Source organism: Diaphorina citri, unplaced genomic scaffold (genome assembly GCF_000475195.1).
Source record: "Diaphorina citri unplaced genomic scaffold, Diaci psyllid genome assembly version 1.1 scaffold36, whole genome shotgun sequence".
Taxonomy (NCBI): Eukaryota; Metazoa; Arthropoda; class Insecta; order Hemiptera; family Psyllidae; genus Diaphorina; species Diaphorina citri.
In genome coordinates, this window is record NW_007377473.1 from 346,453 (window position 1) to 373,435 (window position 26,983).

General features: G+C 41.3%; 4 protein-coding genes and 1 long non-coding RNA gene across 6 annotated transcripts in view; 2 read left to right on the forward strand and 3 right to left on the reverse strand.

Moving 5' to 3' along the window:
• The window catches only part of LOC103512360 (aspartate aminotransferase, cytoplasmic-like), a 26,857-nt gene extending 25,167 nt beyond the window's left edge, over positions 1 to 1,690 (forward strand). Inside the window, exons 6-7 of the mRNA XM_026825871.1 lie at positions 398 to 602; positions 984 to 1,690. Of these exons, the coding sequence (XP_026681672.1) occupies positions 398 to 602; positions 984 to 1,161 (383 nt within the window). The 3' untranslated portion in view covers positions 1,162 to 1,690. The remainder of the gene's footprint in view (positions 1 to 397; positions 603 to 983) is intronic.
• Positions 1,691 to 3,765: 2,075 nt separating this feature from the next.
• LOC103512368 lies at positions 3,766 to 4,832 on the reverse strand. Its single transcript, XM_008477132.1, has 3 exons — positions 4,826 to 4,832; positions 4,610 to 4,707; positions 3,766 to 4,152 (listed from the first exon to the last, which is right to left on the reverse strand). Exons 1-3 carry the CDS (start codon positions 4,830 to 4,832, stop codon positions 3,766 to 3,768), a joined length of 492 nt encoding a protein of 163 aa, XP_008475354.1.
• A 1,060-nt stretch (positions 4,833 to 5,892) lies between these two features.
• LOC103512378 (mucin-19) lies at positions 5,893 to 26,394 on the reverse strand. 2 transcript variants are annotated; one of them, XM_026825756.1, is made up of 12 exons: positions 26,135 to 26,394; positions 24,990 to 25,177; positions 24,619 to 24,764; positions 24,034 to 24,202; positions 23,442 to 23,686; positions 22,657 to 22,798; positions 21,504 to 21,826; positions 19,319 to 21,174; positions 17,315 to 19,068; positions 15,588 to 17,272; positions 6,656 to 6,703; positions 5,893 to 6,396 (listed from the first exon to the last, which is right to left on the reverse strand). In XM_026825756.1, the coding sequence occupies exons 2-12, from the start codon at positions 25,170 to 25,172 to the stop codon at positions 6,339 to 6,341; spliced, it is 6,609 nt and encodes a 2,202-aa protein (XP_026681557.1). In that variant the 5' UTR covers positions 25,173 to 25,177; positions 26,135 to 26,394; the 3' UTR covers positions 5,893 to 6,338. The 2 variants fall into 2 exon arrangements, with proteins under 2 accessions (XP_026681557.1, XP_008475364.1); XM_008477142.3 differs by having other exon boundaries at positions 15,588 to 19,068.
• LOC113468689 lies at positions 9,705 to 11,184 on the reverse strand. Its single transcript, XR_003392350.1, has 2 exons — positions 10,846 to 11,184; positions 9,705 to 10,392 (listed from the first exon to the last, which is right to left on the reverse strand). It is a non-coding gene; the product is annotated as an uncharacterized LOC113468689 (long non-coding RNA).
• On the forward strand, positions 11,358 to 13,319 carry LOC103512225 (pyruvate kinase-like). Its single transcript, XM_008476979.3, has one exon. The coding sequence runs from the start codon at positions 11,539 to 11,541 to the stop codon at positions 13,180 to 13,182; it is 1,644 nt and encodes a 547-aa protein (XP_008475201.1). The 5' UTR covers positions 11,358 to 11,538; the 3' UTR covers positions 13,183 to 13,319.
• Positions 26,395 to 26,983: the final 589 nt, after the last annotated feature.

Genomic DNA, 26,983 nt, shown 5'->3' on the forward strand with positions numbered 1-26,983 from the left:
TCCGCCCCCCTAAGAGACGTTTCGTTCTTCCTTTCCTTTTGTTTAATTACCCCTCCTGCCCTAACAAGGTCATTGTCTGGGACGAGGTATTGTGAAAGGTACATTAACATTAAAATAAACTGTAAAAATTAATATGTAGTATAAAAGTATATCCAGTTTATTAATCTTGCTCCCAGTCAAAGGACAAACCCCCCCCGGGTTTTAATTTAAATTAATTAAAAAAAAAAAAAAAAAAAAAAAACATTACAAATCATAAACTTTTAATGTAAAAAAAAACGACCAACGGAGCTAATAACGTATTTTTTCAAGGAGAAACCCACACCTGCTTCAGGATTTTGGAATATTGGAGGAATTTGAGGGACTTTTTGATTTTTACGTGTGAATCTTTTGCTTGCAGAGAATCACCGTCTGGTATTTCTGAACGCTGGCTTTACGGAGGCGCGGGAGTATCGCTACTGGAATCCGGAAAAGAGAGCTGTCGACTTCACCGGCATGTATGAAGACCTGGTCAACGCGCCTGACAACTCCGTCATTATATTGCACGCATGCGCGCACAATCCTACCGGTAAGAATTATATGGCATGTATGAAGACCTGGTCAAGGCGCCTGACAAACTGACAACTCCGTCATTATATTGCACGCATGCGCGCACAATCCTACCGGTAAGAATTATATCACATATATGAAGACCTGGTCAAGGCGCCTGAGAACTCCGTCATTATATTGCACGCATGCGCGCACAATCCTACCGGTAAGAATTATATGGCATGTATGAAGACCTGGTCAAGGCGCCTGAACCTCTTTTGTTGGCTATTACTATATATTAATAACTTTTTTTATATATAATTTTTCCATCCTTTTCAATGTTAAACCTATGCTTGTAGATACTTATTTTTGATGTAAATAAATGAGGCATGTTTAAACTGTTGGCATAATGGGACTTTTTCGTCTTGGCCGACAGTATAAAATAAGGTATATTAAATTATAAAACCTGTTGTATTTTGTTTCACAGCGCAACAGGTGGCCCACATGGTGGACAAGCATCATGTGTATTTACTCCGGTCCGGACGTATTAACATGTGTGGTTTAACCACTCAGAACCTGGATCATGTGGCACAAGCCATACATGATGCGGTTACCTCTATACCAAGCCACCTGTAATATTGTGAGGCTGAATCCGTTGTAATGGAAGCCACTTGTAATATTGTGAGGCGTTCCCTCTATTTGATGTAAACCAATCACACCAGCCTAGTTATCTTAGTAGCGCGTCTGCCTTGTAAGCGCTAGGCCGCGAGTTCGATTCGCGTCCGGGGCGAACGTTTATAAAATCCGCCCCACACGGGAATTGAACTCGCGACCTAGCGCTTACAAGGCAGACGCGCTACCTCCAAGCTGACTGGGCTGGCTGATCAGTTTCACTCCCCATGTAGGAGCAGCCCGAAATTGAATTTTTCTGTGGACTACAGGGATTATTATGTACCTGGTAGCTTCTCACTAAATCCTTTATGTAAAGGGTCCCAACAAGGACGGAAGATTTGAAAGGGTCATAACTTTTTTTATGCGTTGTTTTATCTTGCCCAATCTTTGACAGATTGATTGTAAACATATCAAAATTAGTTATCATGGAGTCTAAAACGGTTCAACAACGCGTTAGCACAATAAAATCGACAAATTATCAGTTTTGCGCGAGCATTTTCCTAGTCAAAATCGTGTCATTTTCTGTTTTGGTGAGGAGAAATGGCCTCCATGATCATGTAATTTTACCCTTCTGGACTTCTTTCTGTGAGGGTATCTAAAGTCACAGGTTTACACCAACAAAGCCACAAGCTTTGAAGCATTGAAAGGTGAAATTGGAAGTTGCATCAACGAGAAACAGCCTGATTTCCTCGAATTGGTCATCGAAAATTTTGTCAAAAGGGTACGAATGTACCATCAAGGTCGAGAATGTTATTTGTCTGATTATTCTTCCATGAAAAATTTCAAAATGTTTACTTCTCAAATCATCTAAGAGGTCCATTTTTTTCCACGGAAATTTTATTAAACTATCAAATCTTGTGTTCTTATTGGGACACCCTTTATAAAACCTCCTCTTCCTATGTACAGGGATCCCTTTAGCACTTCATTCTAGATAGCTAGAAATTTCCAATTCTAGACAAGTGGATTGCATTTTTAAGTCAAGTACCTCCGAAGTTTTTTCTTGCCACGTACATAGTCTGTAAGTCTGTATACTATTATTTATTGAATGTCTGTAGATATTAATATTGCCATTACTTGCGATTTCTGTATGCATTTAGGATTGTGGAACTGACTTGCATTTTAAATTTTATTTTTCATAATCAAATATATAAATAGGTATATAACAATACTTCAATCATCAATACACATCAAGCCAGCTCCATCATCAAAAGCATAAGGCTTAACAATCTGCCTTGTTCCTCTTAATCCTTGTTTTAAATTTTATTCTTTCTTTTCGTGGACTTCTATTCCTTTCGTTATACATATTCCTACTTTTGTTATTTCATACTTGTTGCATTTTTTCGTTACCTCTTTTCATTGAATCAATACCCATATAACCTGTGCGATACGAATTCCTTTCCTTACAATAAGTCTTTATTTTATTTATTACTTTTTTTTTGTTTCACAAGATTAGAAAGTTTAAAGATTTTCATTTATTTATTTTGTTATTAATGGCGTGCTGAAGCCGGAACTCGGCCTCCGTGCGCCTAGATTAATGTTATTAAAATAATTAAGAATGGATTGTTTTTTCAGGTTAAGCATTTAAAAAATACATAAATAATTTTACGTGATATTTATTTATTGTTGTAGTTGTTATTTTTTCTTCTTCTTTATACGAAAAACTTTGAACTAATGGACATATTAATTAAACCAAAATAAATGAACACAACTTGTTAAGTCCTGAAAATAAAATAAAATATTATCTTTAATTTGTACACTTTTCATGAGAACAAATACAGTACCGAAAAATAAAAATCTTTTTTAAAATTACAAAACTATGATTATGTCTACTTAAATTTACAAAACCTTGGGTAGAGTGGTATTTTTCAATCATCTCAGGTCTTGGTGAAAAAAGAGTTGATAATAATAGTGCTTATTTATACTGCTCGCATAGGACTGAAAAGTCCCTTTACTCTAGCAGTCGGCAGTAGGCTACTACTATTATTGTGGCCAAATTCTCAAATTATATTGAGGATAAAATTCCATACCTCGGCTGGGATTGAACCCACGCCCTCCTGTTTACCAGTCGTTACTACACCACCGAGGCAGGTTGTCAAGCCAGCTTAGCTTGGAGAGTAGCGCGTCTTGTCTTGTAAGAGCTGGGTCGCGGGTTCGATTCCCGGGGCGGATTTTATCCTAAACAGATAAGGTTTGCTGTCAGAAGGGCTAGATTTCTCATCTTCCGCTTTCGGGATGATGAGACCTTAGCAGTTACAGTTCCCTCTATAGCGTCGCCTGGTAAACAGGAGGGCGTGGGTTCGATCCCAGCCGAGGCATGGAATTTTATCCTCATTTATTTGAGATTTTGACCACATAATATACCTAGAAAGTTCGTTGGCTGAGAATTTTGGCGCTTAGCTCCTTTATGATCCCCAGTAGGTAATACCAGTCAGCAGTCAGCATTTAGTTACAAGACACGTTTGTCAGAATATTAAATTGATGGAGAGGTGTTTGGATATCTATCTTCTATCTGAAAGAGACAAATTAAATTACCTGTTTGTTTGAATTCAATGATATCAAAGTTTAGTTTTACCCACAGGGCATGATATCATTACAAATGAAAATGTTGCCCATGTTGAAATTCACATCCGGTTTTTTGCTACCAGCAGCCAATGTGTTACTAATGTTTGCCCGGTGGAGGTATCGAACCTGCGACCTCCGGACCTGAACGTCGGTAAACTCGACCGCGCTCTGCCAGTTGTCTCCCTGCTGATTAGATCCGGACTGATGCTGATTGGAACCGGATTGATGCTGACTCAAACCGGATTGTTGTTGACTGGAATGACTTTGTTGTTGACTGGAATGACTTTGTTGCTGATTGAGAGTGTTGGTGTGCTGTTTAGCGGAATTGCCACCAGGAGGCGTTGTGACGAGGTTGAGCGTTTGCAGCGAGCCGTACTGGGGGCCGGATATGACCTACAGAGACACACAGGGTGAATATAAAAATTAGCCTTACCGCATAAAAGGTAATGCGTCCTCCGGCATCTGGCATGGCTGACTATTTAAGCTGAGTTTAAAAATAAATACAATGTTTTTTTTTATATTATATTGTGAGGAATAAATGTTTTAAACCCATAAAATACACAAAACCTTGTTTAGACTGCTGGGGTAAAGGAACTTTTTAGTCTCATTCGAGCAGGATAAACAAGGTACATTCTGCTGTCTATTAAAACATATCTCAGTGGTGCAGTTGTTAACGCGTTGGATTTGGATCTGGAGGTTGGTGGTTCGAGTCAAAGTCAAGTCATAAAATTTAAATAATCGGGGAACGATATTTGTGGCAAGCATTTTTTTTTATTATTATTAACATTTATTATAGCATTTAAATATGCTTAACACAATTAAAAATTCCTTCCTCCTCCTTATTCCTTACCTTATACACAATAACTACTTCTGTGTCGTCTGAATTGACGGAGAAGGACAGGTTTGCCGGCGTGATCAGAGTGTAGGAGTTCGAATGAGTGCGGTGAACTTCGGATCGGGATCGTGATGGTTCGAGTCCAAGTCAAGTCATAAAATATTAACCGAGAGTTAGTTATATAAAGATATGGCCAAAGTAGGTTTTTCCGCCTACTTACGTAAAAAAAACCTTTCATAGCAAATAGCTTCCTAGTTCCTAGTGACCCCAAAAAACAACCCCGACCCAAAGTTGTGACTTTCGTTAGAAGTGAAATAGCCAGTGGCGTAGCGTTCATGTAGGGCGTGTATGGCGGCCATACACTCAAAAATTCCAGTCAAATACCCTTAAATATTGACTTTAAATAATATTATTGTATTCTTATTAGATAGATATTGTGATAGAAATTAGTGTCCGCCCTACAACGACTGGGACGAACTTTATCCTAAACAGATAAGGTTCGTTCTTGGAACGACTGGCTTTGTCCTATCCAGTCCTCCATCTCTCTTCGCTTTCGGGACGATAAGACCTCCGTTGTTACAGTTCTCTACCAATATTCTGTGGAGAAGAAGAAGAAGAGGAAGAAGAAGAAGAAGAAGAAGAAGAAGAAGAAGAAGAAGAAGAGAGAGAGAGAGATTGCACGGCAGTTACCTATTGCTTAGGTCAGTGTTTCTTAATTAGTTTGGCCCGCGGAACCCTTTTCAAAAGGTGAACATCTTTGCGGAACCCTGAACATTCAAGATTGCACCCCCCACCCCCACATTATAAAAATACAACAAGTTTTTTTTATAACAACATTTTATTTTTATTTATTACTATGGGAAGATTTTCAAACCTCTAAAAAAAGCTGTGTAAGATGAAATACCTAGTCTAAGATGGTCGTTTTGAAACTGCATGTTACATACTTACTAAAAAGTTTCGCCTGCGGCCCTGAAGATTACACCTTTGACAAGTCTGCTTCTCTTACTATTGTAGACCAAAATCTTTTTGCCTGCGGCGCCAAATTTTGTGTTTTTGATAACTAAGTTTTTTTTAAAAATTAGAGACCAAAATTTTCGCCTGTGGCCATAAAAATTTGGAAATAGCTCACCCCTAAAGAGGATTTTGCTAAAAATCGGGAGAGCGGTTTACACGATTACTTAAATTTCATACAAAAAAAGTGCTGAAAAAATGGTTTTCTTAAATTAAAAACATTAACAAAAACAAAATCAATAGTGGATTTCTCCTATAAAATACATTTCCTACTTTCCTAAAAAAAATCCCTCTGACCTAAACTCTAATGATATGTACAAGTTTGAATGAAAAATTGAAAATACATTAGCACAAATCAATAATTAAAATTCACACACAAAATGATCATGTACAAAGTAGACTTGAATATTATACATTGATGTTAAAAACCCCTTAAGACTAATACGAAAATATGTAACAAAATAGGTTGGATGAAAATATGTAGTTTTTGATCATCCAAAAAATGAGTTTTAAATGATACAAAAGGGAGTTTTTAGTGATCTAAAAAGATGAGTTTTTTAAAACTCCTGTTTGGATCATTAAGAACTCCTTTTTGGGGTCATTGAAAATTCTCCCATTAGTTAGATCTCTCATTAAATCATTGGTGACATCCACCAAGCGTCTCAAGAATGAAAAAAACCATCATTAATGTGTTAATTAATCGCTACCGCATTACGAGTAAATAGACTTAGGTTCACTTCCTGCCTCCTCTTTTTGGTCTCAAATTTTTCGGAGAAGCTGTTTTCTTCACCCTGGAAACAAGAGAAGAAAATGTGTCTGTGTTATGTCAAAGGCAACTGCGGGATGGACACGCTACGCCACAGACCACACGAGTCTAATGTAGCCGTGTTTCATTGCTACGAAATAAAAACAGCGTTCAAGCACTTTTTTTTAGAATACTTGTTATGAGAGGCAAATATCAGATTTTATTAATTTCAATTTGGTTTTCTACTAAAACCAACTTTTTTTTATGAAAAGTAAGATAAGGAAGTTAATGTGGTCATTACTTACACTAGGGAGGGCCTTTTGCCTGCGGTTCCAACTTCTTTCGTGTTTTTCCTGGAAGAGAACAAAATGAACAATGAGATAAGTACAAGGTTAAATCTAAATCCGTTCAGTTCAATGCACCAGTGAAATTTTACCAAGCAACGTTCCACACGGTTGGTATCTTGACAGGTGATCTTATTCCGAACTTTTTCCTACTTAACAAGCTGGGTCCGTCCCTCCGGGAATTTTTTAGCCCGTAGTTTATTCGATCGTGATTAAAGAAAATCAATACTTATGTACCTACCTAATTTGTTTAATATTCAGTTTATTATCATTCTTGATTTGATTTTTTGATTTTACTTTCATGTAATGGTTTAAAATCAAGACTAGAGCCCGTTCCCCCTTTATTCCCAATATAATGTTTAAGTCACCCATCCATTTATTGGCCTTGCTCGGCGTAGCTTAACATAGGTGACGCTAAAACCGGTCTTAAATGCTTTAAAAAAAACAAAGAAAGATTTAAATTAAAAAAGTATGCAACCATGAAGGGGCAACATATAATTTCTCAAAAATTTCGCCTGCGGCGCTGAAATTTTGTCTCTTCATGAAAAAGTTTTGGGAATTCAAAGGGTTCTCTCTGCTTTTAAAAACCAAGCACAAGTCCTCACGATGGTTGACTGCGGTTCAGGATAAGCGACATTTCAAAGCCTATAAAACGAGAAAAAGACTTTGGTCAATAAAAAAGTATGCAACCTTGAAGGAGCTACTTAAATTTTCTCGAAAAAAATTTCGCCTGCGGCGCTGTCATTTTGTGTTCTATAGAAAGAGGACGAGCCAATTTAACATGGCTATAGCCAGAGACCATCACCCCGGTGTATAACAGATACAAAGAGATATCTTTTCTTTATTCTGCTATCGCTATTCGGCGAAAGCTAAAGCCGCTAAAAACAAACAATCTCACCTGTAGATATGATGAATGGAGGCTGGGGGAGGCGGAGCAGCCCATCCGGACTTCTCCACACTTCCACCGCCATTTCCCTGCATGGACCGCTTGGATATTCTCTTCTCGCTGCTGCCACCTCCGTTCGAACTGCCACATACCATTGCACATGTGACATGTTTGGCAACAATGCCTATTTTTTTGCTGTCACATTGATCTGGACACACTATAGTTTTTGGAAATGTCAGATTTACTGCGATGCTATATCTACAATACTTCTTTAACCAAAATAATTATATCGATGAGAAAACTTTGTTCTCTTTGAACTTGAAGTGATATCTTCTCTAACTCAAAAGTTAGATAGGTATTTTTATTATTTTTTATTATTATCATCTTTTATTAATAATAAAATGATAATAATCATAACGGCGTTGACTTTGTAGTTGAATAAATTTATTGAATTACATTTTGATTAATAAAAAAAATCATATTTTTTAGATACAAACAAAAGATTTTTGGTTTTATTTATCATGAGTTAAATCTTCAATTCCTAGAGCGTAGGTACCTACCTAATAAAATTGTTTGCAATTGCAAATTGCAACATAAAAGCGGACAAAATTTTTGTGTGTTTTTTTTTTTTAAGGTTTGATTACTTTGATTCGATAGAGGGAACTGTAACTGCTAGGGTCTTATCGTCCGGAAATCGAAGAGAGAACGAAGACAGGATAGGAGAAAGCCAGCTGTTCCGAGAACGAACCTTATCCCTTCAGGATAAAATCCACCCCGGGCGGGAATCGAACCCGCGACCTAGCGCTTACAAGGCAGACGAGCTACCAAATAGGCTGGCCTTGGTAAAATTTCTTGCAATAAATTTTGCAAAGACGAAATTTTTGTGTTTTTATTAAATGTACGATTTTTTTCGAAATTTTATTGGTGCCAACTGATTATTACGAGTTAAATTCCTATTTAAGGGACATGAAGCATTTGCTTCACTTGAACATCCTGTATATGTGAGACGCAAAATGATTTGTTTCAAATTAAATCCGTATGGTGCGCTAGTGAGGGAGGCTTCACTTTTTGAGAGCCCCTATCTTCTCCATCTTTACCTCTATGGGCTGAGTGGCGCGAGTTTTTTGAAATATTTCAAAAGAGCTTCTCTGTTTTTCTGTACTGAACCAGCCTAGTTAGCTTAGTTGGTAGTGCGTCTGCCTTGTAAGCGCTAGGCCGCGGGTTCGATTCCCGCCCGGGGCGGATTTTATGTGATGTGCTGAAAAAGAATTTAGCTGATAGGAAAGAAATATGAAAGAAATAAGATTTTTTTCAAAGAGGTTTGATCGAAGGAACTTTAACTGCTAAGGTCTTATCGTCCCGAAATCGAAGAGAGAAGGAAGACAGGATAGAAAAAAGCCAGCCGTTTCCGAGAAGGAACATTATCACATCAGGATAAAATCTGCCCCAGGTGGAAATCGAACCCGCGGCCTATCGCTTACAAGGCAGGAGCTTTACCAGGCGCTATCCGCCTCCTCACATCCGCCTCCTTTTACCCAGTCTAAGTTGGGGCCGGGAAATAATACGCGATTGCCCTGATGGTCACCCATACAGATAACAACCAAGAACCAAGCGTAACGATTATTAACCTCAGTGGTCCATTTAGATCCGGTGGATTAAATTGGTCCATTGTGAACCGTGCTATAGGCGCGCTGTTGGGCTGCGCTGACCGATACGTTGCGATGGAGTGAAAATAGAAAACGTGGAGAAAGAAGCGAAAGTGGTAGTGGAATAGCTCCGTAATTCATCATCATCATCAATAGAAATAAGCCAGCCTAGTTAGCTTAGTTGGTAGTGCGTCTGCCTTGTAAGCGCTAGGCCGCGGGTTCGATTCCCGCCCGGGGCGGATACGAAATAAACTTTACAAAACGAGGTGAAAATTTAACGAAATAATTGCTCAACATCTCTACCTTCATACCTACCTCTGCAATATTGCTTCACATAGTCATATACGAGTATGTACCTTCTGATTTCCTATTCAAATAAATTTCTCATTTTTCACTCTTCACGCGGGGTTAACCCTGTAAACGCTAAACTTTCTGTTATTCATCCTGAAATTGGCATGGGAATAGTGATATATCGATAATCTAAATGAATATTTATTTATAGCTCTCTGAGCTCTCACCGATTAGATACCTACCTAACTATACATAATTATATTTTAGTAGATTAGGTGGGTTAGTTATGTAATCTATGTAGGTGTAGGTAATAGGTTCTTTAGACGCATATGCGTATTGCGTAATATAAGCCAGCATTGCTTCATAAAAGCTCTGTAATTCGAGCATCTTTTCTTCGAATATTTTCAATGGGACCATGCTTTTGATCAACATTAAAAGGAATAGGTATACCTACCTAAGGAAATACATGGGTAAAAAATTTTTGGCATTTGGCGAGCCGTAAGGAAATTTGACGTAGGTTTTTCCTTTCTCTTTTCTTTAGAAATTTTAATTTTTGATCTATTCAAAATATTGTACACTTAAACTTTACCTATACATTTTGTTAATCCTTAATCTACATAATTCTTAAATCTATACATAAAAAAAAAAATCTTTTTAAAGATCGACATTGAAAAAGTAGGTTCATGTATGATTGGTTGGTACCTACCTATTATAAAATTAAAGTACTTACCTACTAAACTACTAAAGCTTATCCTTCATAAATTCAATTTTTTTCCGAACTTTTTTAATTCAATATAAGGCCATATCGAGTATAGGTATAAGTAGGTAGGTACCTATTTACACACACAAGTATCTTATCTACCATTATGGATACTCTAATCTTTAGTCATTCATATACAAATATGTTCGTATTTTTTCTTGTAATGATTTAAAATCAAGACTAGAGCCATTCTCCCTTGATTCCCAATATAATGTTTAAGTCACCCATCCATTTATTAGCCTTCCTTGGTGTAGCTTAACATAGGTAACACTAAAACCAGTCTTAAATTAACGACTGAAGCATTATCTAAAACTTTCTCGCTTTGAGTTCATAGGTCGTTGCGACAAATTTCAAGATCAGAGCTCATTATTTGTGTGAGAAAATGTGAAAAAATCCCCCAAAAACCAGTTTTTTTTTTTGGCTCTATGGTTTTCTGGACGAAATTTGCACCACCATTTTCGTGTTCCTGGTAAAAAGACCTTTAATTTGATATATAGGTCGACCAGGTTAGGCTAGTTGAATTCCGTCGCTTCGCTCCGGAATCCCGCTAGTCTACCATTATGGATACTCTAATCTTTAGTCATTCATATACAAATATGTTCGTATTTTCGATGCATTTTGATATTAGTTTCTAACATATTTTCTTGTATTTTCATTTTGGCATTAAAAACATGTAGGTCTATAGGTCCACAATATTTTTTTTATGTAAGTAGATGCTTATAGGTATATTTTGCATACGACTCTCAAGTCGAATTTGGGGGCGGGTCTGCCTGGGCCTGAGCTGACTTTATAGGAAGCCTGGAAAAAATGTTGATTTGAGTGACCTACCTTCCTCTATAGAAGTACTTTTACTAGAAGTGTACAAATTATATATCTGATTTTATTTAACGAAGTCAAGCAAGGTCATAAGGTCTCTATGGGGACAGACAGACCGACTGACAGACACTGAAGCAAATACAATAGCCCATCCACTATACCTTTTTTTATTACTATCGTAATAATAAAGGAAGGACGGGCTAAAAAGACTGAGGATTGTGTATTGGTTTGTTAAGGTGAGGGAAGACAGGAAAGAACCAGATGAGTAGGTACAGAATTCGAAATCTGCAAGGTTTGACCTAAAACTACCAAATCAGCCAACCAATGGAAAGTTGAAACCCCTCTAAAATTTTATTTCTACAGCAGTGGACTATCCATAAGTTTTATTTAATGTTTTAAGGGAAAGTTTTAATGTGAATGAAATTTCCAGTGAACATTTTATACCATGGAAGAAGAACAAGAGCCAACACCGGTAGTGCTACTACCTTGGAGGAAGCCAGATCCCCTAGCTCCACCTGTTAATCAAGTAAATGCTGCTTTTGCTGACCGATATCTGAATCATTTAGAACAGTTAAACCTTGATTCCCCTGTGAGAGGAGTTAACCTTACTAATATAATGGCCACTGTAGGAGAAAACAATAACAGTGTGGATTTAATCAAACTAATGCTGAGAAGTGGCGTTAATATTCTCAGGATACCTACACACTCATCCAAACTGTACCAAGTAGAGAAGATACTTAAGAATGTAAAGTTAGCTATAGAGGAGGTTAGTCTAGAAGAGTGTAAGGTAGTAACATGTGCTGTGGCTATTGAAACCAAAGGCACTCAGTTGAGAACTGGCAAGCTGTCTCGTCCTAGTAATGTAGGTCATGGAGATAATAGTTATTCTGTAGAGATAGCACAGGGTGCTAACATTGTACTCACTGCAAATCAGCTCATTGAAACAAAAGGCACTGTGAAAAGATTATTTGTAGATTCCATGGAATTGCCTAAGCGTGTTATCCCAGATGATATAGTGTACATAGATAGAAATATAAAACTCAAAGTTGTAGAGAAGGAAAACAATGATGTCCATTGTACTGTAATCCGAGGAGGGAAACTAATGGATAATCAACTAGTAACAGTACCTAGGGTGACATTTAATCTACCTGTTATAGCAGATAGAGACAAGCATGTTGTAGATCTAATTGTACGTGAAGCTGTAGATATAATCATCATGAGCTCAGTCACTGGTGCAAACTCTATCAGGGAAATGAGAGGAATGCTAGAAGACCATGTTGATAGAGTTTTAATACTTGCTAAAATAGAAACTCTACTTGGTATGGAATACATGGATGAGATTATAATGGAATCAGATGGAGTCGTACTAAATAGAATTCAGCTAGCTGTAGCTACAAGTGTGGAAGTGACATTCTTAGCTCAGAAAATGATAGCAGCTCGGTGTAATAAGCAAGGCAAACCATTTCTAGTCGTGGGAGACATCCTACCAGATCACAATGTAGAGGAGTACAGTGATGTGAGCATAGGAGATATGAATGATGTGAACAGTATAGTACAAGACGGGGCTGATGTGGTCGTGTTAACTCAATCAGAGCAGGCTCATCATAGAGTAGATATACTCAAGGAAATACTTAAGAAGACAGAGAGCGTGCTATGGGAGAAACAAGTATTTGAAGATCTCTGTGCACTAGCATGTCCCCCTCTGGACCCTGCCCATAGTATAGTGATTGCTTGTGTGAATGCAGCACTCAAGTGTCAGGCTGTTGCTATCATAGTAATCACATGCTCTGGGTATTCTGCTAAGCTAGTATCCAAGTACCGACCCCAATGTCCTATCCTAGCTGTCTCCTCACTTGGCTATGTGTGTAGACATCTGAATGTATACAGGAACATCAGGCCATTACATTACATCAGGAATCCGCAAGCAGATTGGTCCATGGATGTTGATTGCAGAGTTCAGTTTGCTATCCAACATGGCATGGAGATTGGGATTATTAGTCCAGGAGATCCACTAGTTCTTATCAATGGATGGAGGAAGGGTGCTGGCTTCACCAATATTATGCGTGTTGTGTATGCTCCTATTACATAGAATATACATCTACTTAATACAAGCACTGTGCACTGCTGCTAGTATTTTGACTAAAGGTCAGGAGAGGACACTATTGTTCACTTGCTTACTCGTCATGTTTGCTAATAAATTAAAACTGAGTACGGTTGAATCAGTTATACCAGTATTTACATTCACAGTTACTACTATTACTTACATACCTATACTGTCAGACTGTCACCTATCATTATCCCCTATTTCTCCTCAATTTACGAAGCAGTATGATAACTGTAATACATACCTACCTAAATTTATTATTTCCCCTATATTACCTGCCTAAAGAGTCTAGACATCCAGAGTCTAGAACAAGATCATACGCCGGACTTTCATTTCAAAAATCCGTGCGTGCGTAATGACTCGTAATTATCAACGAAAACCATGTGATAACACTTGTAGTGATAATAACAAACTTATCTGCTCCTTCCAAAACTATACCTACCTGATAAGAAAGTGAAATAGTAGTCATCAATATTGTGTAGTGATTGTGTTTTTACCAATCGTTCATACTGCCCTATTTTTAATTAGTTAATTACATTTTAATATTGTTGAATTTTTACATTGTTTGAATTATTTAATCAGACGGTTCGCAAAACAAACGTAAATTGCTTCTGGTGTTTGGAGGTGGAGGAGAAATAATTATTAAGAATTTATTTTATTCAATTTTTAAAACTTAAATCCAACCCTGGTTGATTCGTACATTTTGGAAAGTGTTATAATTTTGGGTTTTGGGTCCAGGAGGAAACTAAACAATTTTTCTGCATACTTTTCCGAAGTCTCATGTGAATCTCGCGTTTTGAGTTACATGTCGTAACTAGAGTTGGCTTTTATAAGCTGTTTATAACGTTTTGAGCTATTTCGACTCTCAGTGTACTATCACTTATTCTGTCGGTATTTAGACAAGTCAGTCTAAATAAAGCACTACTTATACGTATCATGAGACTATTCTCTCGCAATATCAAACACATAACTTGTGTCTTACAAGACAGTATTCAGGGTGTCCAAAGTGTTCGTCCCTCCTCTCACTTCAGTTATGTTCCTGACCCTGTTGAGTCTAGGGTTAACACAGGTGGTGAGTTTTATAATACATAACCTATGTGACTTATACGTGCATACCCATTTATGATGACGTCTCTTACACTTTTTATATCCGTGTAAACCACACATGGCCCTGTCGCGTAGAGTGTAAATAAAATATCCGTCTAAAAAAATGGCTCCCAAGCCAGTGGTGATATCACGTTGAATGCTCTAGTTTCCAATTGATCACTGACGTTCAGCAACGTTGCGCGTGGTTGATATTCGGATGGGTGACCATCTGGGCAATCGCGCTCTGCGGGCTTTTCCCAGTCCCACTTGGGCTGAGTGAGGGTAACGTGAGTAGGTGGGAAACTTGTCGCCGAATTGAAATTCCCGTCACTAAAAACCTTGAGAGTTATCCAGTGTCGATAAACCCTTGGTTTTGGCCATGACAATAAAATCGGCCAAATATCTATATTTAATTGTGATCATACTTTTTGTCGGTCAAATACCTATCTCTGTTTTACCATGATCATATTTTTTGATTCACAGGGAAAGTCAGTCAGTTGAATATGTTTCAAGCCATCACAAGCGCTATGGATAAGGTTCTGGAAAATAATGACTCCGCAGGTATGCTCTTGTTTCTTTTACCATCCAGTGCTTGAAATGACCTCGAAGATCCAGAGCTCCATAGTCCACTCAATAAATTCTGGAAGAGAAAGAGAGTGGTAGACCACTGTCAAAGACAGGAATGGATGAAGACGTCCGGTGTCTGTAAAGACCCTCAGTGTCTGTAAAGCTGTGTCCACACATAGTCGACCGGCCATTGATCGATGTCGACTGAACCATCCACACTGCCTCGACAACATAGATTTACCTCTTCACCTCGTCGATCAACGGCGTCGACTGTGTGAACACAGCTTAACTAACAGCTGCGGAGTTTTAAACTTTGCTTGCTCAATTTTTTTTTTTTTTTTTTTTTTTTTTTTTTTTTTTTTTTTTTACACCCCCCCCACACACAGACCGACCGACAGAGTGACAGACACCGAAGCGAATACAATAGTCCGTCCCTTATACCTTTGTATTACTATTGTGATAATAAAGGAAGGACGGACTAAAAAGGGTCGGCGTAAACGTCCTAGCTATATCTGAAGTGTACACAGCTTGGTGAAATCGGAGCTGGCAGGGCCTAAAAGGCTGATTCCTTAGTAGTTAGAGGGCTACAGTTCCGAAACCGAGAAGGAAGACGGCATAGAAGAGAGTCAGCCGTTTTGAGGATATCTGTTTAGGATTAATCCAAACCGGGGGCGAACCCGCAAACTTAAGGATCAAATAATAATAATAATAAATAAATAAAAGATTCTAATACTTACTTGGACACCGTCACAGTCTTCTTGGCGGCCGGTTGAGTTTGTACTTTGGTGTTGGCGGCTTTTGACGTCCGTGCCGTTTTGGGTTCTGCAGGGACAGACGTCTTTTTGGCGGCTTTGGTTTGTACTTTGGGTTGCGACTCCGCAGGCGATTTTTTCGCGGCTCTTGTTGGTTTGGGTGATTTAGCCACAGGGGGTGCGGACTTTTTCGTCCCTCGCACAGGTTTGGGGGATTTTTCAACGGCGGCAACCGATTTTTTCGTCCCTCGTGTAGGCTTGGGGGATTTTTCAACAACCACGACTGATTTTTTCGCCCCTCTTGTTGGTTTGGGGGACTTTTCAACAGGCACGACGGATTTTTTCGTCCCTCTTGTAGGTTTGGGGGATTTTTCAACGGGGGCGACGGATTTTTTCGTCCCTCTGGTAGGTTTAGGCGATTTAAAAACAGGGGTAGCCGACTTTTTCGTCGCTTTCGAAGGTTTCGGTGACTCGGCAACTGCTGTCGCTCGTCTTGACCTTGAACTTTTGACTGGCGAAGGACTGGGCAGCGGGGTGACTGCTTTCACACGCGCTGTTTTGGTGGCTTTCACCGGGGTAGCCTTGGCTGATTTCGGCGTCACTTTGGACGCTGCTTTGCCACGGGTCACTCTGCCCCGGGGAGCTGGGCTTTGTACAGGGGTGATCTCTTTTGTTGTCGAGACTTTCGATTTCACCGCCTTTGTAGGTTTAACAGGAGCTGGGGCTTTGGTCGACTTTTTAGCACTCTCTTTAGGAGCGCTTTCAGTTCTCTTAGAGCTTCTAGATGTACTCTTCACAGTGACTTCCTCACTGACAGGCACAGTTTCCGTCTTCCGGCCCCGTCTTGTTTTGACCGGCGTAACGGACGGTGTCGCTGTCTTCTTGCGGGCAGGTTCTTTCTTCGCTCGCTTGGCGGGTGTCGGTTCAGCAGTCACGGGGGCCCGCGCTCTCTTTCTCGCGTTCGCGGGAACAGGCGATGGCGCGGGCGAGGCGATCTTGGCTCGCGTCCTGGTAGCTTTCGGGGTCACTTTGACGGGCGTAACCGCTCTCCCTCGCTTGCTTGCCTTCTTGGGGATCTCTTCGGCGGGCGCGGGGGCCGCGGCGCGCGTTTTCTTCACCACCGGGCTAGCAGCTTTCACCGGCCTTTGTACGGCCTTGGCGCGGGTTCGTCTGGCCTTCGGGGAAACCGTGGTAGACGGAGTCTTTCCCGTCAGTGTGGTCTTGGCCTGTCTGCCTTTCTTGGCGGGCACCGGGCTCTCCGGGGCGGGCGCGTTTCGCTTCCCTCGCTTAGGACTTTTCGCGGGAACGGCCTTCCGTGTCCCTCTCGTAACGGCAGGACTCAACTGTACCTGGCCTTCTTTCCGGGACCTGGCCTCTAGTTTGACCGTCGTTGTGACGGTAGGTGACTGGGTGGGGGTGTCGAAGAGATCACCCACTCCGGTCACATTGGTGTAGCCCTGGTTGGGACTCTGATTGTAGAGGAAGTTCCTGTACTGACCCAGGTTGACGCTCTGACGGGGGGAGTTATGGGCAGACCCTCCAGAGCCTGTGGAGGCAGACAGCGTGTCTAAACTGTACAGATCTCCCCGGGGTGACTTGGTCTTGGAACGACTGACGGAGGACAGTTTAGCCGTGGAACTTGGGGATTTGGTCTTGGAACGGCTCACGGATAGTTTACTAGTGGAACTTGGGGTCTTGGAACGACTCACGGACAGTTTACTCCGCTTCCCAGCAGACCTGGGTGAGCTGGACGTTGAGTGGATGACAGAGTTCTGTAAGTCTGGTGAGCCTGAGGTAGGGGGCACTGAATGGCGTCGGCTTAGAGAGAAACTGTCCTCACTGCTAGGTGACTGAGATATGGCGGGGGAGGTTAACGCGGATTTGCGGCGACTCAACGTGAAACTCTCTTCACCAGGGGATTTATTAAGGCTTCTAGAGGACTTGCTAAGGCTCGCAGGGGATTTACTTAGGCGGGCGGGGGATTTACTCAGGTTCCCAGGGGATTTACTAAGTCTTCCAGGGGACTTGCCTTCCGACAGGAGGGGGGACACGAATACATCCGTGGTAATCTGTTGCGACGTCTGATCGAAGAAGGAGCTCACGGCCAGGTTGGAATTGAACCGGAGAGATGTCTCCGACCCGCTGAGATCCTGCGGTGATTTAAGAATGGACGTCAAGCTGTCTTTCGAACGAGAGGGCATCGGGGTACTTGAGAACCCGAGGCGCTTGCGACCCAGCTCAGACACATCCGAGTAGTTCAGGCTACTGTCAGAGCCGAAGCTATGGCGCTTCTCATAAACCGTCTGTAAGGTGGAGGGTCTCGCCTTGGTGCTGGTGCGTAGCTTCGGGTCGAAACTCACGCGAGTGGATTTCTTCCCCGGGAACGGCGTTGCAAAGCGCGGCGAGAGCGGACCACTTTGGCGGAAGCTGGACTTGCGGAGTCCAGTGATATCCGGGGGGGAGTTGAACGTGAGGGCGGACAGGGAACCCTTGGGTAGGCGGGACAGGGAGAGGTCGAGGCTCTGGAACTCGCTCGGCTCTGCGTCACCCAGATCGATTGTTTCCGCCAGTTTTCGTTTCTTCGCTCGCGTAGAGTTGATGAGCACAACGGAGTCTTCAAATTTCGCGGCTGAGGCGCGAGGTCCGGGTGTTGAAACGCGTCGGGAAACGTTCGTAACGTTGCCACCGCTGGGGGAGTCGTCCACACCGGTGAACTTGAGGGATTTCTTCACCACGGAGGCGCGGGTTCGGTTCGCGGATGTCGCTTTGGACGCACTCTTGGCGGTACTCTTCGGAGTGAGTCCTTTCGGGGTAGCTTTCCGGCTGCTGGCTCTGGTAGATCCTGCCGATCCGATGGGTTTGAGAACAATATCCGGTGTTTTCGACTTCGCAAAAGAGGCCGCCGAAACCGTACTGCTGGTGGCAGACGAAGGTGTTTTGCCGCCTTTCGGTGTTTGTCCGGCCGGCGTTTTGGCGGCTGTGACACTCCCGGACACCTCTACCGTCTTCGGCAACTGGGCAGGCGTGACCAAATTGTACACCACGAGGGGACTGTCTTTGCGGCTCGCATTGAGGAGGGACATGCCCGCAGCCGGAGTTCGGACCGACTTTCGGGGCGAGGGTACCGAGGTTTCTTCCAAAACGTGAGACACCTCTTCTAAATTGTGAGCCACGTCTTCCACTTCGTCCGGGGTTACCAAATTGACCACAACAAGTGGGCTATCCTTGCGGCTTGCATTGAGAAGCGACAAGTGAGCAGCACTGGGGCTCCGAGGGCTCTTTTGGGACTTTCTCGGGGCCTCAGTGTGGGCTAGTGGGTCCAATTCGTGGGCCACTTCTTCAAGCTCGTGGGCTACATCTTCGAGTTCGTCTGGAGTGACTAGGTTGTACACTACAAGAGGGCTTGTGGTTTTGCGAGACCCGCTGAATGTTTTGTTCGTCTTGGCCGATGAGCTTGGTGTGGGACCTGAAACAAGACCCTTTGGATAAATATTTGAAATATTTAAGGGATATAAACTTACTTTCTTAAAGTGTAAGGGATACAAAAAGACAAATGTACCTACGTAGGTAGATATTACAAGCTCTTTTTTGGTCCCGATTTTGATAGGAAAATAGTGAAACATTTAAATTAAATCTAGTTCAGTAACTCAGTGGTAAAGTTAAATTGGGAAAAGGTGCAGTAACACACGAAAAAGATAAGAAACAACAAATCTTACCTTTGAGGGAGCAGATAGGAGAGGCAATGTGCTGAGCTACTTCTAATTCGTCCGGGGTGACCAAATTGTACACCACCAGGGGACTTGTACTCTTGCGACTTGAAGTGAATGAGGTACCAACATCTGAAATGTCCAGAGAGACTTTGCTGGTGCCTTTTCTAGCCGACTGTGGTGTAGCTTTGCCAGAAGAGCCTTTGCTAGCCGATGGAGGTGTCACTTTGCTTGATGCTGGTGTTTTAGAACTTTTACTTGCAGATTTGGGCGTTGTTTTACTCGCGGATTTGGGCGTTTTGTTCGCAGATGACGTTTTGCTAGCAGATTTGGGTGTAGCTTTACTAGCTGATGTAGGAGTTTTGATAGCCGATTTAGGGCTTTTCCTTGCAGATGTGGGCGTTTTAGTAGATTTGCTAGATAGTTTAGGTGACGCTTTAGCGGGGGTTTTCTTGGTCGCAGGTGTGTTCTTCACTTTAGCAGGGGTTCTGGTTGCTTTAGCCGGGGTTCTGATGGCTTTAGCTGGTGTCTTCTTTGCGGAAGCAGGAGACTTTTTCCCTGGAACAACCGTGAGGCTAGGCCTCTTAGGGGTCTTGGCGGTTGTCGCCTTAGGAGTGATTTTCTTAGAAGCAGCAGGAGATGCCTTCGATTTAGCCGGAGTAGATTTCTTCGAACTGGCGGGTGTCGATTTAGGGGTGCCCTTTGGAGATTTAGCGGGCGTGGCTTTCGGGGTAGCTTTCTTAACAGATGAAGCCTTTGGTGTAGTTTTCCGAGAGCTTGCAGGAGTCGATTTTCTTGAGCTAGCTGGGGTAGCATTCTTAGAAGCCGATGTGCTTTCAAAGCTGGCTGGAGGAGCAGTCTCAGAATTCGCAGACGTGATATCAGGAGTAGCATTCTTACTGGCTGTTTTAGGCGTAGCCTTAGCAGGTGTAACCTTAGGCATGGCCTTCCTCGGGGAACCTTTAACAGGACTGGCCTCCTGACTCTGCGCAGCTTTGGACAAGGCCTCCTGAATTTCTTCGGCCGTCACCATGTTGTAGACAACAATGGGGCTGTCCTGTCCCTTACGGCCGGCGTTGAAGCCCTGGGGGGTTCCAGAGGCCGAGTAAGGACTCAGGTTACATGTGTACGGTGTAAAGATGGCACTGCTCTCCCGAACCAGGGTGCCGTTGGCAACAGGCTGTGGGGTGTAGAAACTAGAATTAGCCGGGGAGCTGGTGTTACTTGTGGAGGTGCTGGATTTGTTTGGTGTGTTTGTTTTGTTTGCCGGGGTACTGGTCTTGTTTGCCGGAGTATTTGTTTTACTTGCTGGAGTGCTGGTTTTGTTAGCAGGCGTACCAACTTTACTTCCCGGGGTGACCGATCCATACACACTACTCCTATCCATCGCTTGACTCCGTGAAGAAACACCTGTCCCGTTCAAAGCGCGGGATGACTGTCTCCCTGCGGGCGATTTCCCAGGCGACGCCCCAGGGCTGAACTGGGCCGAGCTGACCGACAGCAGACTCAGCGAGTTCGGGCTGCCCACTTCCGTCACCGGGCTGAGCGAGTTCGTTGCGCGAGCGGACTTCCCGCGAGGGCTACTAGCAGTACTGTCACTGATCGCCGGGCGGGAGAGCTTCCCGCGCGGGCTCCCGAGAGTAGACTCACTGAGCGTTGTTCCCCCGCGGGACAGAGACTCGCTTTCGCCCAGATTCTCCCAGAAGGTGAGCGTGGATTCGAACTCGGGGCTGCGACTGGGGCGTCGCTTGGAGGCGGAACTCTTGACGGAGGAGGTGCGGGACTTTTTCGGCCACGTGTTCTTCACGCTGAGACTGAGGGAACGGTTTGGGCGCGGGGTGGATGCGTTGAGTGACCGTGATGACCTGCGAGAACGAAGAAAAAAAAAAGTAGATGATTGTCACAGGTATTATGTAACGCCACTCCTGATTATACGTTACTTCCTATTAGCAGGTAGCCCAAATACTTATGCTTTGCCACGGAAAGTTGATGACATGATGACTGAAGATTGGGCGAGCATGCAAGCCATAAAAAGAAATCTTTGACTATCAAAAAATGTTCCCTTCTTTTAACCCACACGAGCTATATTTTAATACATGTACCTAAATTGGGTCGTAAATGGATCCTGATAGGTGTAACTTCCCTATTGGTGATGCCTTGAAAAAAGTTGAATTTTTGAGAGAACGAAACTCACCTAGATTTAGAGCCACTCGGAGCGGGGAGAGTTGTGCTGTGCGGGGTTCCTAGCAGAGCTGTCGAGTGAAACACAGCCGAGGGGGAGCACACACTATCTTCGTACAGAGAGGAGGCCGAGTCGTTGGAAATCGAGAAGAATTCCACTGAGATTGTGTTGGGAGAATCTGGCAACTGAAAATAGAATACAACAGAATACAATAAGGGTCTGGTCGAGTGAAATACAGCCGAGGGGGAGCACACACTATCTTCGTACAGAGAGGAGGCCGAGTCGTTGGAAATCGAGAAGAATTCCACTGAGTTTGTGTTGGGAGAATCTGGCAACTGAAAATAGAATACAACAGAATACAATAAGGGTCTGGTCGAGTGAAATACAGCCGAGGGGGAGCACACACTATCTTCGTACAGAGAGGAGGCCGAGTCGTTGGAAATCGAGAAGAATTCCACCGAGTTTGTGTTGGGAGAATCCGTCAACTGAAAATAGAATACATCAAGAGCCTACTGATAGATTCTGATGTGACTTTGTGAAGATTCATCTTGAAAAGAAGAACACCAGAAACTGTGAAGAGTATAAGTTCTTCTTTTAGTAAGGGTCTGGCTGGAGGACCTTAAGCAGACAATGCAAAGATTGAGCCACCTGTAAGAGCTACGAACAAAGCAAAGACTGAGCCACCTCTATTAGAATTAGAACCCTGCCACTTAAAGGAAAGCCGTAAAAAAAAAAAAAAAAAGAGTGTGAAGGGCATCCACTCATAAAAAAATGGTACCTAGCTAAAATTATGTAAATGTCAACCCAAAGCAATCACCCTAGCCAGGGCTGATTGAGAGGCAGACAAGTAGGCAGATAGATTGGACAAACGCCAATCCCGTCTGAACATAGGATGCCTCCTCTGATATCTAGCACCTCCTGTTACCCTCTATCTATCAAATAAAAAAAAAATCAACTCTTACAATGATATCAGAAATCTGTCATCTTGTCAACAACCTCCATCATTAGAAAATGTTTGAGCATGGATGTCAACTAGTACTTACACCTACAACATAGAAGTAATATTCAATGTGGAACAAATACCTATACATATTGTTTTTGTGAACCTATGTATATGCGAAATACCTCAATAAATTAGTGATTATCCTCATAAATGTTAGCTTACCAGTGAAAGTGTGCTCAGATCTCCACTATTCTCATTCAAGTTCAACTTCCGTTTGGCTTTACTTATCTTGGGGGACTCCTGGGTTTGTCGCTTGCTACTCCCCGTGCTGGGGTGACCGGCTGATTTTGAACCTTGTGGTGATCTGAGAACAAACCAAACCAAACAGTCAAATCGGGACAGTAGTCCCCATATCTCAACATGGACACTCGTTGCTATCTTGAAAGCCCAGAAGAGGTTAGGTAGTAGAACAGCCGCGGTAGACAGTAATAGTACACAGAAAAAAGACGGAAGCACACGCGAAGACCGAAGGATACGAAAACGAAACGTTACACAGATATTACAATAAAATAAAAAATATATACCGAATTTGTCACAAAAAACGTTAAAACATTAAAAATCCCTAATTTTCGAACACTTTGTTCATAGTTCATGGGTGTCGTTTTCAGCTCGTTCCACTATTGTGTACTATTACTGTCTACCGCGGCTGTTCTACTACCTAACCTCTTCTGGGCTTTCAAGATAGCAACGAGTGTCCATGATAAAGAGTAAGTCTAAAATTAATGTATTGACCGTTGCATTGAACTCTCAAGAATACGTAAGATTCATATCTCAACAGTTATTTAAATATTCAAGGTATCTAACACCAAAGGTGTGAGTGGGTTCACAACTCCATGTACAACCTATTTACTTATTACAATATTCTTTGATTGAATTATAGATTGTAAATTAAAGCTTCAGTAATTCAAAAAAAAAAATAAAAAAAAAATCAAACATTCAAATCTTACCCAGACTTTGAAGCAGCACTTCTCGGGGACTTGGCACTCTTGCCATTTGCTGAACTCACTCTTGCCGCAGGACTGTAAATAGTTTTTTTGTTTGGAGACAACACCCCCGACACTTTGTTCACTTCACCACCCACATCGGGTGACGGAGAGGGCAGAAAGCCTTGCTTGATAACTCGCAAGATGTTTGGGTTCTTCAACTTTGACGTTAAGTTCAAGTGAGAGCTGTTGAGACCGGGAGTTTTGTTCTGTGGAGAATAGAGACATGGATAATTGGTTGGGTGGAAGAGCTCTGTCACTAAAAACCTGAACAGTTATGCAGTGATGGTAAACCCATGAAATAAATAAATAAATAAATAGAAAATCAATGGGTTTGTAGAAGCTTAACCCATCCTTTAAGGCTGTTTGCCCCTAGAATTGAGTCTTGGAGTGGGTTCTATGTGTATGATGTTAAGCTGAATGATAAATCAATGGGTTGGTTGAAAAGCTCCTTAAAGACAATCCTGAAATCTGTGATATTGATTTCTCAAATAAATATGTGAAATTGTGGACAAAAACCCACTGATCACAGTCTCCCCCTGAATATTTTACTTACAACTTTCCTCAGTGGATCACTGCTCTTGTTGGATTTGGCCACACTACTCGTGTGCTTCTTTAACATGAGAGATCTTCGTTTGAACACAGGACTCGGTAGCACCATGGACTTGTTGACAGACGTAGAGTTCAACTTGAGTGCGGGCTCTGACTTCCGAGATCCAGGCACACTGAAAATAATAATAAATTAATTAATCAATGTGATTTCTCAATATTTATTGAGAATTCTAAATATTGAGAAATCACATTGATTGATCTCAGGTACCATAAGCTTTGTACAAAACAATACAAATTAATTAAAGCTTCTTGAGATGAAAAAGTATTGACATATGTAGGTATAGACTGAGAATTTCTTCTCAACACAAGTAAAAAAAACCCTTTCATCAAATGGTGCACTAATTCTGAAGATATAATACACCCAAATGTAACCACCATCTCATGAAACATTGCAAGGGCTGAATGGTGGAGATTGCCTTAGCAATAATTTCACCCTTTGCTTGTAATTCATGTGTATTTTGTGTACATGTAGGTAATTATAAACAATAAAGAGTCCTTCAAAGTAATGAAATAAAAATGTTGTTTTTACCTTGTGACCGAATCATTCAAATATTCCCACCGGAATTCTCGCTCTCCCACTCGGATCAAGTCATTGTGTTTGAGAACGGTCTGTTGACCTTTGATTGAAACGTTATTTACAAAAGTGACAGCTTTGGCAAGATTACGAATAATGGCCTGAAAAAAAAAAAAGACAAATGAGATTTCAGTTAAAAAAAAAAAAAAAAAAAAAAAAAAAAAAACAGAGCAAAAAGTTTAGCTTTTCTGATGGTACCAAGTAAGCAAGTAGGACTGGGCAATTTACTTTAGAACTGTCCCCAATCTAATGAGGATGAAGATCTTATTCTAAAACACAAGTCGATATCAGCACAAGTGCTAGTTTCTGGTTTATTTAATTATTACCTTATAGCCGTTGTAAGATACTGAGCAATGCTGATCCTGAATTCCATCAGTTTTAATACGAATGTCAGCTGTTGCACTTTTTCCGATGACAATATCCTGTTTGCTATTACTTGGTAATGGCAGGAAAGATCCATCTTTACCATTTTTCTTGATTAGAACTATTTTACCGATATCATCAGCCATTATGTCTGTGAAAGTAGATCATAAAAAATGTTAAAATGAAGATGGTCATAAATATAATCTAATATATAAAAATGAATGTGTGTGTTTGTTCCAAGCCGCTCATCCGATTGCTATGAAACTTTGTCAACTTATTGCTTGCACTCCCATGAAGGTTATAGTATATTTTCCAGTTTGCTTTTGTTAAGCTATGCCGAGCAAGACCACTAAATGGATGAGTGACATGAATGGCCATGCCTTAAGGATTTACTTGCTGAAATCCAGAGCAAAGCAACGGATTTTGGCTAGTAGGTAATAAAATAATAATTGCTATTCTGGATTAAGCTTTTTTCCAGTTTGCAAGAGCAAAGAGAGAAGTAAGACAGGGGAAAATCACAGCCTCCAAGCAAAATAAGTTCAGTGAGGGTTTGCAATCTGCAAAAGGTGCTTGATATTGAAAATTATTGCAGAATATTCTTCAGGTCTCCAAGCATTCAGAAATTTTAAAATGTGAAAAAGGGATTGATTAGACAGTAATTATGCAGAAATCACGTCCGTGGAAAAGAAAAGCTCCTTTTTGTATTTAACCTAACCCTATAATAACACTAATCACTGCTCTAATTGTGAAAACTCCTTTCTTGCGTTTACCTAACACTGGTCACTGCTTGTTTGTGCCAGTTCCTTTGATAGCAATATTCCACGGACATGACTTCGGCACAAGTACCGATTAGACCACCAAATTAATGTTAAAGTCAAAACCATTGTAAGTATGACACACCTTAGCTTTTGACAGTTGGGGCACTGACATTAATCGGTCAACAACCCCATACATGGTAGTGCATAGCTGTGACCAAACTTGGAAAAGATCAAGATTACAATTTCCACCAAGAGGCAGGGTATTTTGGTGAACACTTTGGGAACACTTTGGTGTACACCAAGTACCTGAGGCAATCTCGTGATAAAAGATTATAGATTTACACACATACCTTGGATTTTATCAACAGCCAGAGTGGTTCCTAGTGGGGGTTTGCACTACAGTAATCAAATCTTCAGGAAAGGTACCATAGTTAACACTGATAAAACGAACACTAATCTTAATGTAATAAAATGAACTGTTAAATCTTGTAATGCACTTTTCAGAGAATATATCTCTTGGATTTCTTATTTCTTTAGCAATCAGCAAAAATAAGTAAATTTCTGATTTTCTATCTCAAAATTCATGTAAACAACACAAAAATGATGCCGATCCGCCATTTCATTTCACAACGGTTTCTCGTGGAAAAATTGAACTACGCATGCGCAATTTCAAAAATTGTTCATCCGCAAGAAAATAGTTCTAATTCAAACCAACTTTTCATTATTTAAATTGCCTTTTACAGCATTTTAAATTCTCATTATTTCTTTTTGTTGTAATAACCTTTTATTTCAACTACTTTTATCACTATGATATGGGCTACTTATTGATTTTTAATTTAAATTATTTTGTATTAATGCGCACCCCAAAGTCCCAAACCCCCACTCGGCATTCCACGCGACTTTTTTTGCTACTTTTACCGCTTTTTGAAAGTCAATCTAAAGTCTAGTGCACACGAAACTTTTTTTTTCTGAAACAACATTTTTTTTTTTTTTTTTTTTTTTGAAAAAGCCTCAAAAGCTTGATCCAACAACTAGGGCCGGAGTTATGGCCTACTGGCTGAATTCCGTTGCTTTGCTCTGGAATCCCGCTAGTTCATCCCAAGACATGGCCAAACTTGTAGAAAAGGCATGGCCGAACTTGTAGAAAATGATAAAAAATACGGTCGCGCTGCGCGCTCTCTATTAGCTGCATAGTTGTC